This window comes from Patella vulgata, chromosome 6, assembly GCF_932274485.2.
Source record: "Patella vulgata chromosome 6, xgPatVulg1.2, whole genome shotgun sequence".
Taxonomy (NCBI): Eukaryota; Metazoa; Mollusca; class Gastropoda; family Patellidae; genus Patella; species Patella vulgata.
Genome location: NC_065884.2, coordinates 9,499,879 through 9,515,422, shown reverse-complemented (window position 1 = coordinate 9,515,422; position 15,544 = coordinate 9,499,879). Strand labels below are relative to the sequence as shown.

Here is a 15,544-nt window from a genome sequence, read left to right as displayed (position 1 = left end):
ATAGGCTAATCTCCTTTCAAAGAAAGCAGGATTTATATAGAATTCCTTCCAGATGCTTCCTGCGATTTATTTATAAATCTTCCAGATCCTTCTGAGATCCATCTGTACACATTTTGTGTGCATATAAAAGAACCCTTTGCAGTTGGAATTCAAAGAGGAGTTGGCAGAAAGGGAGCTATATCCAGGCACAATTGTCCCAATCTTATTCCATGTGTAACCGTATAAATGAAAATTACTATGTTAGTCTAAAAATGATCAATATATTGTCATTGCATTCCATGTTTGTTAATTATACATTACTCCGCTATATGGTCCATGCCTGTCAATATCAGTAGGCCCTATTATCAGTATACGATATAATATCTATTTCAATTCCAGCCCATCTGGACAGAAATCTGCACCTCGATTATTCTGTGATATTTGTGATGTTTTTGATCGACACGATACTGACGATTGTCCGACGCAGGCCATGTCTGAAAGTCCCGAACCATCTCGTCACCATGGTGATAGGGATCTTAAACGACCTTACTGTGAAACCTGTGAAGGTAAGTCTTTACGATCAATTTTTAGCAACACCAGATATCATGGACATCTCTCGTATGTGGAATGGAGGACTATGGCAACTTGTGATGTCGTCTTTCTTTTCAGAATCTATGAGACAAATTAAACAACCAACTATTTGTTCACGTCCATCATAACATAATAAACCACCATTAATTTGATATTTTAGTTGTTTTTTTTTTTATTGAGACCTTTTACATCCACTACTAAAATTAGTGCATTTGATGCATTTTGTGCATTTTGATTTGGTTTATGTCATTTCTTCAATTAAAATCTTTCTGATGTCTTAAAATTATAAGAAAATGTACAAACAAAAAACCATTGAATTCTTAACCTAGTCCCATGATTGAGATGTAGTAATAACTATAGTCGGAACTCGTATAGTCTGCTGGTCTTTATCGATATTATCCATATTACTCACGTAAGAGGTGGGGGGGGGGGCTGTGGTAGTCAAATGATCAGGGCACAAATCCATGATTGAGATGTTGTAATAACCATAGTCAGAACTAGTATAATCTTATTTTCTTTATCCATATTACTCTGGTAAGACTTGGGTGGTGAGGGGGGCTGTTGTAGTCAAATGATCAGGGCACAAATCCTATGAATTCTAATTGATTTCAAATCGATAGTGCATATGAAAGGTCCCCCTGTAAAGCAGTATGCCACTATTAAATCAAAACATCAATTGATATAAAATTACATCAATAGTAGATGAAATCATCACAGAAAAATACTACAGGGTTGGTCACAAAATGATATTCATCTTGATCAGTTTTATTCTAACTCTGCTAAAAAAATTTTTAAAAAGATTTGGGAATTTGGAAAGATTTTGACACATATTGATGACATTTCTAACGTTGTTCATTATTTGTGTAACAAAAATCATTTTCATGTAACCTAACACTGTAACCCAGGTATTATTTAATCTTGTATATTTGCCACTAATTTCTTTCACATTCATTTAATATTAAATCTTTGTTTAAAAATTCGTAAAAATCATTTAAAGTCACCCCAAATCATCTAATTTGTACTTGTGTCCAGTTTAAAGCTAACTGATTAATTTAATTTCCTGACCACTGTTCGAAAATTAATCATTACACATCAATAATCAATTGTGTTGTTTATTTTTTAACCGTGATCGAGAAGTTAAACGCCTGTAAATTGGACACTCATCATCAAAATTGAATGGTCAGCTTTAAACTAGACACAAGTACAAATTAGATGAATTTTGGTGATTTTAAATGATTTTTACGAATTTTTAAACAAGGATTTGATATTGAATGAATGTTAAAGAAATTAGTGCTAAATACACAAGATTAAAGATACATTATGGGAGATTCGATAATGAGTTGGCAGTTCTCACTATAATAGTTAAAAACTAGATAATGTAAAGGCAATTTGCTGAAAATTTCATTCAAATTGATCCACTATGAACCGAGAACAAAGCGATTGAATTTCCGCATAGCCTTGATCATCATTACTAAAGTCAGTACGATAAACAGCATAGTCTTGATTATCCATTTAATCGCTAAATCGTTAAGGAAAGTTATGCAGTAAATCGGCTCACAATCCACTAAAAATCGGAGGCTAGCGATGCCATCGAGAGTTGATTATGGTCTCGATAGGTTAATTAATGTCTAATTAATAATTTAGATAACATTTCAGGCCTAAAGAAAGACCTGCAATAGATAGATTTAGCTCTTGCATAATGTATGTTTAAATGATACCCGGGTTACAGTGTAATTTATGTATTAACTGATAATGTTGCCTGTCGTTTAAATTTGCGTTAAGCTTTTAACCAACCAATCATTGCCTGTTTCTTTTCTTTCAGTTTTCGGTCACACAACGGCAGAATGTGACGACGATCAAATGTTCTGATGAAGATTTCAATATGGCTGCCTCCATTGTTTTAATTGGTTGCTAATCATTCCCTGTGTTTTATGTCATTTCCTGTTAAATGCATGATGCTATGACTGTGATGTATCAAGCATTGTGATTGGTCATTTCATCTGTGTTGGTATTTTTTTGATTAACTTCATGACAATTTCTTCATATGTGACTTAAGAAAATTTTAAAGTTTGCTGTGTTGGGTGAAAAATCAACTTGAATCATTCAACTTTCAACCACCATCAAAAATATCAACATTGGTGCTTAAAGAATTACGAACTTCCAGCTAACATTTTAAAATTCATTATGGAACTGTTTCCATATGAGAAACAGATCCAATTTCTGTCTTAACGATGCAAGATTGCTGAAAAAAAAAAAAAAAAAAATATTTCCTGGAAGCCATGGAAACAAATCAATATTGAGTTATAGAATCTAATGTTTCTTTAGTCACTAATCTCAGGGGATATAAAATTTTAATATATAGTAAGAAAAGAAAATATAAAGTGATTTGATTTCATTTTATTTTATTGTAATTAATTTACTATGAATTAGTTAGAGATAAGAAATAATTCTAAGGGTTTTTTTTGTGGTCTTAGTTGTATAATAATACAGTGGTGCAACAAAAATCTTAGTGATAGGTAAACTATTATTAAATTGTCCTGTTTTTTGTCCGATAATTTCTGTTCTTCCAGGATGGGCTTTGTCATTTGGATGGGACACAATACGGTCTTTATGCATGTAACTTGCTTGTTGATATATGAAGAAGATATAAGTGCAAAAATGTTTTTGCTCGGGGCATAAATCGACTCTCTTGAAATGCATATAGATGTTTTCACATTTTACTGTTTTGCATCATTTTAGTACAACCAAAATAAACTAAACTGCTAAATATCCCTGTTTGCTAACAAATTATTGCAATAAAGACATCCCATTGATTTGTCCAGAAATTACCTAGTTTATGTTAAGCAGATTTTAAACCCCATTTCTATTTCAAGTATTTAGTTTGTGTTTGGAAAACAATAAACCCCATTTCTCTCTCAATTATCTAGTTGAGTGGACGTTAAACCCCATTTCTCTCACAATTATCTAGTTGAGTGGATGTTAAACCCCATTTCTCTCTCAATTATCTAGTTGAGTGGACGTTAAACCCCATTTCTCTCACAATTATCTAGTTTGTTGAGTGGATGTTAAACCCCATTTCTCTCTCAATTATCTAGTTTGTTGAGTGGATGTTAAACCCCATTTCTCTCACAATTATCTAGTTTGTTGAGTGAATGTTAAACCCCATTTCTCTCACAATTATCTAGTTTGTTGAGTGGATGTTAAACCCCATTTCTCTCACAATTATCTAGTTTGTTGAGTGGACGTTAAACCCCATTTCTCTCTTCCGTAAGTAAAATATGTACCAGTACCAGAAATTAACTTGTTGCACCACTGTAAACATATTTAGAAAATCTTCAGATAATAGAATTAGATGATATTATATTACATAGACTTAGATGATATTATATTTATGTATTTTACCGTAATTAAATGCTCAAGTTATTTATTCTGCGTATTTAACCAGGAAACAGCCAATGAAATAGAATCCAAAGACTTCTAAAGTTGCTTGATGAATGATTGATTATATGGTCAAAAGCTATAATAGGTCACAAACTTCAACTGTTTTGTATTAAAGTATCCCAAAGATGACAAACTAGTGTAATAGCATGTGCACTTTACCTGGAAAATGTTCCAGAGCAACAGCCATTCCCATAACTACTGCCTCACTGATTTCAATTTGAAGGAACACCTTATGTTAGGGGAAATAAACTAAGTTAACTTGATTTCTCCCAAAAGCTTTTAAGTTCTACTTGAATGGCAATTTATATATTAAACACTGAAGATAAATTGGTTTGGTCTGAGTAATATTTGTTTAGAAATGAGGAAACATATTGATGCCATTATCGGTCTGAAAGGTTGTAAGTGCCACTTATGAACCAAATAGCTTTTTGTGCATAGGATCACTAATCACATTGCGGGGGTCTTCTCTATGCCAAATATCAGAACTGTAAGGTCGTAAAACTTCCACCAAAAAATCACTTTTAAAAATGTTGATATCCTAACTGTATTGTTAAAATTGGAATAAAGTCGCCTGTCCAACCTCGTGGGTTTTCTACGGGTCCTCAAATGTCCTCCAACTGCTAAAGATCCCTATGCACAAGCGAATTATTGAAATAAAATTGAACCATGTGTTAGTCCCGAAATGACTTAGTTTGTGTTGAGTGGACGTTAAACCCCATTTCTCTCTCGCTCTCTCTGTGTCTTGTATTCTATTGTTGGCTGTTTTACCTGTTGGGAAGATGTAGGTAAATGTAGATATATTGTAGTAACGGTAGATATTAAAACAAAGGTATATCTGTAATACCTGTAAATATATTTAATATGCTAAACAGTGAAGTTCAACTTGTACATCCTCTCGTATATAATTATATATATTTATTATTTTTTTGGTGGAATAAGTAACATTTCAGAACTATTCTTAAAACATTTAATAGATTCACCAATTCTAGAAATAAAAAATGCATCAAAATGACCCAGCAGTTGTAACAATCGAATGTTAGAAAGCCATTCAACTAATGACTTCAATTATTTGAATAGCAAAATGAGCATTTTATTTAAGAACTATACACAAGGGGAAAAGTATTTAATGGTACCTACCCCACAACGCATACAATACCATTCAATGTGAACGCTATACACCAGTGGTACTGAGTCTACAGTGCATACAATACCATTCAATGTGACCCCTTACACAAGTGGTACTGAGTCTACAGTGCATATAATAACATCAAATACCAAAAAAGACCTCATCAACTTCCCTTGCTTCTGGGCAAAATTTTTTATGTCCGTTAAAATTATATTGCTGCTTAAAAGTTGTCTTCAGATGTTATTAAGAATAGTTCTTTAGAATACTGATGTCATAAAAATAATATTTAATATTTTAAGTAAATAAGCTTTACATCTTTAACAGTGCTATTTAAATATTGTATACATGTATATATATACATTTTCATTATCATAACATTAATTTCTTGCATATTCATTGATATGCAAATTTATGCAAATATTTTTAGTCATCAGTCTGCATAATTGTTTTGTTATTGAAAGGCCAAATAAGCTTAATTGTAATTAGTGTATATGTCATATGTAGTGTGGAAAATTAGTGTAATATATCTTTTTAATTGTAAATATTTACCAGTACCGCCACAACTCTTGTGTCTGGCTCACACCCCCCAATTTTTCGAACATTCATGACATGTATGTATTGAGTTGGTACCACAGTATAAGAGCAGTCGGGGGACTCAACTCTTCCTTATAATGTCACGGGTAATATATATTCCCTCCCATTACGAGCAAAAAAGAACCGTCTGGATGTTTCAAGTCCTGTTTTTACTTGTTTGGGGTAGCGCCTATGGGGCTAACTGGGGAAGTGTACCAAGAGGTTTAGAAGGAACAAGAAAAACAAAAATCTATTCATGTATACGTTGGTCTGCACGTAAAAGAACCTTTATGGGTGGAAATTGAACAAGAGTAGGCGGAAATGATGCTGTCGGGGCAAAATTCTCCTTCCTCGTGTTTTACACGTAACCAAAGGATAAAACATTAGCGTGCGTTTGTTTCAAAAAGACCAAATTATTGTGTTAACAAGACATTAAACCCCATTCCATTGCATATTGAGTTATTTTTATCTATCTTAAAAAATAAGGGAGCCACAGTGGCTCAATGCGTAAGACGTTGGCTCGCTAACCTGGAGGTACCTTGTTCGAACCCTGCATTGATCGAGAAAGTTCATCAGGATTTTCCGGCGTCGTTCCTCCTTGTCAGTGGTGCAGGACCTAGGCCCTGGCAAGGGACAGTGTATAACCGTTTGAATGGGACGAAAAACCGAGGTCCTGTGTATGCAAAAGATTCCTTGGGAGTTAGAATTCGATATAAGAGTAGGCTGTGAGTCCCTGATCATTGATAAGCCACATGGGATTTTGTAGCAATAACTGTAAATTGTAATGAATAGGATGAAAAATTGGGGAAGTGTGCAGTTAGTTTTAAATAAAGCCATAAATTAGTGTAGATCATTCATATTCTCGATTCATATTAAACTATAATCAGCATTTTGAAGTAAACAATTTAAAACTGGAACCCCAAACACCATAAATAGATTAAATTCATAGGTTATCCATGTAAAAGTCCTATGAAATTGGTTTATAAGAGAAGAATTAACGGTTAATTTGGATTAAACAAAGTAACACAATTGGGAACCAGCTCTGCATGAAACCCATTGAGAAGCTATTTCTTTGAAATAGACTACTACTACTGGCTCTTTTTGTGTTGAGAAAAAGTTACTAATTTCGAAAGAACTGTCCTTTTATTGTTTTCAATCATTTTCGTCCAGACCAAATGATAATCAAATATGTTATTCCGTAATATATAGGGGCTTCCAGAAATGAGAGATATTTTTATTAACTTATAATATCTTTTTTTATATGGTACTTAAATTTACATTCACACTAGGTTTTGTATAAACAAGGTTCATAGCACTTGGTTGAATCATTTGGGTTTACAGTGAAGGGATGTCGTTTCGCCGTATATGCCGGACATGTCCTACTCAAGTTTGCCAACGTTCGACTTGGAATATGCCCACTCGGACATCAAGATATGATCAATCGTATTCAAATAAATATTGACGCTATAACTGTAGCAATAGATAGCAATTACTTACTGATCAGCAGTCAATGTAATAAAAATCAGATTAGATTTTCATTTCGTTTAATTTTTTGTTGTGCCTTTATTTTACTCTATATTTCATTCTGACCTACTCTTTATCATCACAGGTCCGTTTATATCAAACAGTGGCATTCCAATTGTTTATAACCCTTAAACACCTCAGAACTATTCCCATATATACTCTTCCCAAAAATACACCACAATATGCGGTCCTATATACTGGTACAGACAATTTGATTAGTACAAGCCCATGATATGAACACAGATTTATATTGAAATTGTGATATTTAAAAAAAACCATTACAATATAAATAACACGAAATTGATGCGGGATTCTGATTAGATTGATCTGTCTCTTGATGTCTGGCTTAAGTAAAAGATAAATATGTAATTTTATATACGTTGTATTTAAAGTGGGAAGGGAGGCCTTTGAATTGCTAGGAACATTATTGCCTTATATATGAAGCTATTATTGGTGGCTTATAGGAATATAATAATATAAACATTTATTTATTTATTTTTTTGTGATATTGTCTATACTACTCTGTGTGTAGTGGCTGGTTTCGGACTTGTTTTATGATGATATCTATTCTTTACCAAGTTCAGTTTTAAATTCCTCTGGTATACCTCGTGGATTTTCTCCGGTTTCCTCCCACTGCTAAAGATCCCTACGCGTAAGCGAATTAATGAAGTAAAATTAAACCATATGTTAGTCCCGAAATGACCTATATATATACCCCTGAACCCCTGAAAAAAAAAATTATTTGTCTGCATTTTAGATGCGTAAATAACTTTGAACAAAGCTGAGCTAATAGTCATTGGTTTATTTGGAAAAGAATAAATATCACAGATAAACAGGAATTATGTTTGAATTTGGAGGCTTACCGAGTGGTATGGAATTCGCTTCATTGCATAATATATGATTAATTTATAGATTAATGGTTTTCCGATAAATATGATTGAATGCTATTTGTTCATTGCTCAAGTAAGGATATTTAAGTAAACATATATTATACTCACGCATTGAACTAAATGGACAGATCTTGCATCACTTTACTTTGTGAAAAAATTGTAATTTATCGGCATATTAAAAATCGGATTACAGTATCAAGAAGATTAAAATAAAGACGCACGATATTGTTAGTGAATGTCAAATATTTAAAATATATTAATTTCTACTAAGACAAAATAAATCTAGAAGCTCGAAAATTTAGATATACAAGAATAAGAGCATGGGATATGACTCAAAAGAACCTAACCCAGAGCACTGCATGTATTTATCCACCACTATCAGATCATATTCAAAACTTTCATCAATATCATAAAGTTGTACCCATTTAGTAAATTACATGTTTTAAGATCTAATTATTAATAAACCTTAAGTAAAGCATTTAACATATTTACAATATTCCATTGTATCTGTTCATACGTTAGCTATCTTGTTACCTTAGCTATAACCATTTAGGTGTGGCCATAGAAACAATAATAGACGTAGCATCATTAAAGTTACATTTGTTACAACAAACAGAATAGGAGCAAGAGATTGCAATAGCAGAGTTGAATTATAGCTACAAATAATATTTTTATTTCAGCATTGTAATTACGTTGTCACTTATAAATTATAGCTATGTAACAAGATAGTATATTATTTAAATTCTTACATTGTAATAATACACATCAAACATTGTATAATAATAATAATAATAATTGCTGTATTGTGTTGGTTTTTATACTAGTTTTAGTGATGACATTCTGTATATTGTATAATATGTATTTATTATAAAACAAACTTGAATCAATCTTCATTTTAATAGTCTTTTTTGTTGGTCTGTCTGCTAGGACATGATCTGTTGTTAGTAAACCTGAATAATCCAGTAAATCTGAATAACTCGGGATACGTTGTCAGTAAACCCAAATAACTCAGGATATGTTGTCAGTAAATCTGGATAACTCTGGATACGTTGGCAATAAATCTGAATAACTCAGGATACGGTGTCAGTAAACCCGAATAACTCGGGATGAGTTTTTTTTTAATAAACCCGAATAACCCAGAATTTGTTGTCAATAAATCCAAATAACTCGGAATTAGAACACGGACATCGACAAAAACCACTATGCATTCCTGTAGCTTATGATCATGTGCCATTAACCCTTATACCAGGGTTAGGACTTGATCAGTTGCCGTAACCTGCGTAGCTCGTCTGTATATGGTAATGTGTCATTACCATCCATGACGTATATTAACGGTGGGAACATTGTTGACAGAGAAAGATTCTTGGGGCTTTCCAGCCTGGCGACTCCTTGTCACTTCGGATGGACCAAAAAACGAAATCACCGCGTGTACTTTTTGGCGTGCACGTAAAAGAACCCCCAACATTTGAAATTCGCGCTATCCGAGCAAGTTTAAATTCCCATCAAAATACAGAAGAGGAAAACGACATGACATATTCAAGTACGTTGCAATTAACCTATTGCAGTTGTGTCAAAAGCTTGCTTTCCTAGCCATATTGCATTTCAGCGAAAAGATCGGTAGGTGGAAGACGGTATATTGTTTTGTGCTCAACTTTTGACGAACAGTTCAGAACGCATCTTGATACACCCAACGAGATTTCTGTGAGCTTTGTGAACGCTATAGAGACCGCAGTGTTTAACAAATTATTTGGCGTGAAACAAGATGAATCATGAGATGACGAACCCCATCTATGTTTCTCATTATGTGACCTTCCTTGCTGTAGTTGTCCCCCTTTTCCGAAAACATGAACGCGATAGAGGTATAGCTTCCTACTGTTCTGCTCCGACTGGGAAAATGAAGACGGACATAGGCTATACAGTGCTATGAGGGAAATTTTACCCGGACAGCGGAAGCTACGGCCTACTCTTATATCGAATTTCAACTGCGAAGGGATCTTTTACGGGACCTAAGTTGTGGGTCCCATCCGAATGACAATATACTGTCTTTTGCCAGGCCCCCGATCATGCACCAGTGACAAGGAGGAAGCACGCCGGAAAATCTCGATAAGCTTTCTCTGCAACGCAGGGGTTGAACACCGGACCTCCAGGTTAGCGAGTCAACGTCTTACTCACTGAGCCACCATATATATGTAAATACATCTGTGTCTGGCGATGGCAGGTAACTCCTTTTACGCCAGTCTCCAAATTCTTAAAAAGAAAGATAATATATGTTCTATTTATAGATATCCGCCATGTTGAAGGTAAATCAGATAACGAAGATTCCTGGCATGAAGCTACTGGTGCGGAACTCTTTACAAATACGACTAATGAGATAAGGGGAATAGCAGAGACCAAAGGGCGCCAGAGTCCCAACGATGAAATAACTTTTCAGGCCGAGAAAGTTGGCTGGAGCAGAGCTTTAGGGGCAGATGTAATCCATTCATCATCCAAGGCGATTGAACTTACGAATGAATTAGTTCCTGTTGAACCAGACAAGCCTTCAGAGATAACAGCCATGAACCCAGGAAAAAAAACCGTGATAAATAATGACCCGATAGTTGTACCTAGAGAACACGTGTCAGAATCTATTGGTTTTCCCGAGTCACAAATACCGGATACCCGACTGAGAAGGCAGGAGGAGGATTCGAAGAAGTCTAACAAAAAACCCCGACCGAAGTCTTTCCCAGCCAACGCACAGTCACCTGATTCTAACTCAAAGGACAAATCATCGATTAAACCGCGTCCTACATCCATAGTTGCTGGTGAAAAACCTGACCAGACTGCGAAGGGCGACAACTGCGTTGTTTCCTAAGTTTAGAATCAACTTTTGTGAAACGCTGAACTGTACTTACTGTACTTTTAATTGAGAATTAATTAAAACATGTGTACATAAATTAACATTAAAGTATTTTATTAACCCCGATTGTACAATGATTCACAAAACGAATACTCCCCCCGAGTTCACAAAGCATTCTCAGACTTAAGTTAAGAACTGTTCGCTGTATTTTAACTAAAATATAGCCATTTATAAAACTTTTGTTGTTTTAATGTATCAAATACATCAATAAGAAACTATGCGCAAAGTTTTGTGTCTCTAAATGATCAAAGATATTTCTTATAACCAGTGAATGAAAGTTGAGTAAATTCTTAAATTAAGTCTGAAAATGCTTAGTGAACACGGGACCTGATTATTATTTTTATAAACCCACTTTCGTCCGTCCCGTCCGTCTACATTTGGTTTGTAAACGCAATAGAAGCTAGAATTTTTGATGGATTCTTGGTGTGAAGCATCGTGGTCATGAGGTGAAACACCCTGTCGATTTTCAGCTAAAGGTAATATTTTTTTTTCAAATCTGATTGGAAGCAATGGTGTCATATGCGGATGAACCCTATAGAGTAGATTTCTTCAAGGAGCCTAAATTCTTATCCAATTTGATCCACATTCACGTGTTCCTTTTGGATAATTCTACTAATACTTATTAAAATAGATTGTTATAGATTGTGTATAAGCTGCACCCGGAACAAGACTGTTTTACGTGGCAATTTTTGTACATTGATTAACATAATTGTATTACAGTGTGCATCATGACTAACTGGGAACTGGGTATTATTTAAATAATTCAACTAATACTTATTAAAATGAATTGATATAGATTGTGTATAAGTAAGCAATATACATTTGCCATTTAAACATTTACAGTATTTCCCATGTTATTAATGTTATCGTGAATTTATTATTGTTATTGTACATTTAATTAAAATATTACTGTACATTTAATTAAAATTGTACATTTAATTAAAATATTACTGTACATTTAATTCAAATATTATTGTACATTTAATTAAAATATCACTGTACATTTAATTAAAATTGTACATTTAATTCAAATATTATTGTACATTTAATTCAAAATATTATTGTACATCAAAATATTATTGTACATCAAAATATTATTCATCAAAATATTATTGTACATCAAAATATTATTATACAATTAATTCAAAATATTAATTAATAAAAGTTAGGGCACATTGCATATATATTAGTATACATTGAATTAGTGACGGTTGCTGTTCCTTTATTAAAATAATATTATTGTATATTTATTTATATTCTTATTGAACGTATAATTCAAAATATATTTAACTAAAACATATTGCGTTTTATTGTACATTTAATTAAAATATAACTGTACACATAATTTGGAAACGTTATTGCACATATTATTATACAAATTACTGTACATTGGTAAACGTTGTTGTTCTTAATTAAAGCCTATAATTAGTATTATTGTTCAAGTAATTAAAACATTATTTAATTAAAATAGTATTGTACACTTAATCAAATCACTATTGTAGCGGGGGGGGGGGTTGTATGGCTGAATGGTTAGCGCGTGCGCGGTGTATCATAAGGTCTGTCATTGAGTCAACTGGCGTGATTTCGATTCCCCGGTTGTACGTGACAAGAGTAGGGTCGCTTTCCGACCTCGTGGTTTTTCTCCGGGTCCTCCGGTTACCTCTCACTGCTAAAAACCATTATACGCAAGCGGATTATTGAAATAAAATTGAACCATACGTTAGTCCCGAAATGACCTAGTTTGTGTCGAGTGGACGTTAAACCCCATTTCCCCCATTCCCTCATTATTGTAGCGCCCAAAATTGAAATTTCTTGGATTCTTATTGGTCGAAAATTGGCGTCGAATAAGTACATGTATAAAAATTTTGCACAAGGGAGACATTACTCACAACACCGGCCATGGTGAAATGACGAAATTTCGCGTTCATAAACGAGATGATGGTTTATTTTTAGCGACACTGACAGGCACCGCGTGCTAGGGTTAGGGTTATCGGGAGGTGAGGGTTCTTTACAGATCCCCCCACAGAAAGCACGGGCCGTGGGTCTAACGTTTCCTAACCCATACGGGAATCGAACCCATGACGGCACCCATTCGCCTCGCAGTTGCCGGTCCAGCGCTCTACCACTGAGCTATCGCACAACCAAGCTCATGTATAACGGTCCTCTAAATTCCATACGAGAATCACTGTGAATAGATAGAATCTCTTTGCCAAAAAATCTACACCTTAAAATTTTATTATTATTATTATCACCAACAAGGAAATTTAACCATTGGCTTATCGAAACACACACATGAAACACAAAAATACAAAGTTAGTGAGTGTATTTGAAAGATAATAAGTAAATTTCATTTCAGTGTTGGTCTGACAAAAATGGTTGCTATGTGATGGTCATTCTGTCATAATCAGACTTCTCAAATTTGAAGATTTTCAAGAAGTGAATAAAAATACTACAATTCATTGAACTGCCACCTTACCGTTAATAACTAATGGTGATATATTCTAACCAAAATACAAGACGGACTGATATTAATATGACTGAGGAGCGAGACTAATTTCAAACAAACACAGTTTGTCGAAGAAAAAAATCACGCCGTCCATATTTCAGTTTTAATTCGATTGTTCCTTAATAAAAAACATGGTTATTTTTTCGTTAAATCCGAACGACCAAACAGCTGTCATTGTCAGGTCATCTGTGTTGCAGCACTGACAAAGGCAAACCACGACGAACATCCCGATGAACATTTAGTCTGTATGTTCACTTGAAATACACTGTAACTGGTATTATTTTGAATTTGGACGAAACTCGTCAAATAAGTATTGTCCTTGTTTTAGAAAAATACAGTGTGACCATATAATTCATGATTTCATTTAATATTCAAATGGTAGCTGTTCGCGCATTCCTCTTGTCGTCTGCGATATCACATTGAAAAAAAGGCGGACGTTAAGCGTGGCTGGGATGGCCTAATGGTCAAGAGTAGGGCCCTTGAGCGGAAACAAAAATGTGCTGGGGTTAGACCGTTTTTATTCCCGAGCCCAGCTCCTTTCCAAAACTAGATGATTCACTAGCAGATTGTGATAAAGGGAAAGCCTTTGTACATACTGTTATTAGCTTCAAAGGAACAATGAAATAATTCATGCCTATATAATTGCCATTTCAATTTTGAACTTCGATATTCAATGGCCCCGTACACTCTTATGGACCCTAGGGCAGCGCACAGGTTGCACCCTCCCCCCTCCCCCGTGAGACCTGTTCTAGATTGTCGCGGTCGCGCTTTGAGCTCTAGCTGGTAGGTCATCTAAGGCTTGTGGTTTGAGCGTAAGTGGTAAGGAGATAGGGACGCCTTCTCAACATCGTGGGTTCACTCCGGGTACTCCGTTCTCCTCCCACAGGAAAACGAACCTTGGGTGTGCTTGAAGATAATAAAACTGAAAATAAAACAACTTGCCTGCGGTGTCGGCCTCGGTGGAAACGGACGCTAAACACTAAGTACAACATCAATCTACAAACGATCTACGCGCACACCCCACATGTTGGCTTTACAATAAAGTGTTGTTCTGATTTTGTTTCCAGCACTCTTAAACTAACCTAATATTATTATAATACATCTCGTATCTTGTTGTTCATCTTTCTGTCAACAAATCCTACAGGATGCCAACGATTACTTGACGTTATAGCCGTTGTCGATGGCTCTGACAGTGTCGATGCAATAGAGTTTCAATCAGTAAGGAAGTCTTTGGAAAACTTTGTTACAGTTCTGGGGGTGAGTTCATCAGTTCGATTCGGCGTGGTCGTCTACAGTTCGGCAGTAAAAAAAGTCATTCCATTATCAGGCGATGCCAGTTATCTAACTAATGAAATTCGTTCTCTTACCCATACACGTGCAGGAACATACACCGACTTGGGTATCGCCAAAATGATACAGATGTTCAGTGCTTCTCCAAGCTCTAAAGTTGGCATAGTTATCACCGGTAAGAAACTTTATAGTAATAGATAGTTTTCAATTTTCGACATGTTCGGTTCACAGCTATGTATGGAAGGAGAACGTACTTTTGCATGTTAACTATTACTTATTTTAGAAGCATAAGGCCAAAATATCACTCAATTAAAATTAGCATTCTACTGTAACCAAGTGAGGTAATCATATCAATTCTCTGTTTTTTATTAGTAGAATATTTGCAGAAATCAGAAAATTTTAACGCCATTTTCGTTTTAAATAATCAGATGGGGTATCTTCAAATCCGAATGAAACACAGGCTCAAGCAACAAATGCCAAAAACCAGAACATTAATATGTTTGCCATCGGAGTTGGTGACGATATTAATGCCGTGGAACTAAGTGGTATAGTCTCATCAACTAATCAAGTATTATCTGTCACCGATTACACGGCACTTGCCCAACAGATAACCAGTCTAGTGTTGGAAATCTGTGCGGGTAAGTATAACAATCTGATCAAAGTACGGGTCCTATTTTGATTCGTTTTTTATGGCCCAAACTGTCTTAGAGGCGGAGAACGCTAGATCG

At 34.7% G+C, this 15,544-nt stretch overlaps 1 protein-coding gene across 1 annotated transcript in view; it reads left to right on the top strand.

The window, feature by feature from the left end:
* The window catches only part of LOC126825141 (CAP-Gly domain-containing linker protein 1), a 29,129-nt gene extending 17,181 nt beyond the window's left edge, over positions 1–11,948 (top strand). The window contains exons 11-12 of the mRNA XM_050554645.2: positions 379–545; positions 10,407–11,948. Of these exons, the coding sequence (XP_050410602.1) occupies positions 379–545; positions 10,407–10,975 (736 nt within the window). The 3' untranslated portion in view covers positions 10,976–11,948. The remainder of the gene's footprint in view (positions 1–378; positions 546–10,406) is intronic.
* Positions 11,949–15,544: the final 3,596 nt, after the last annotated feature.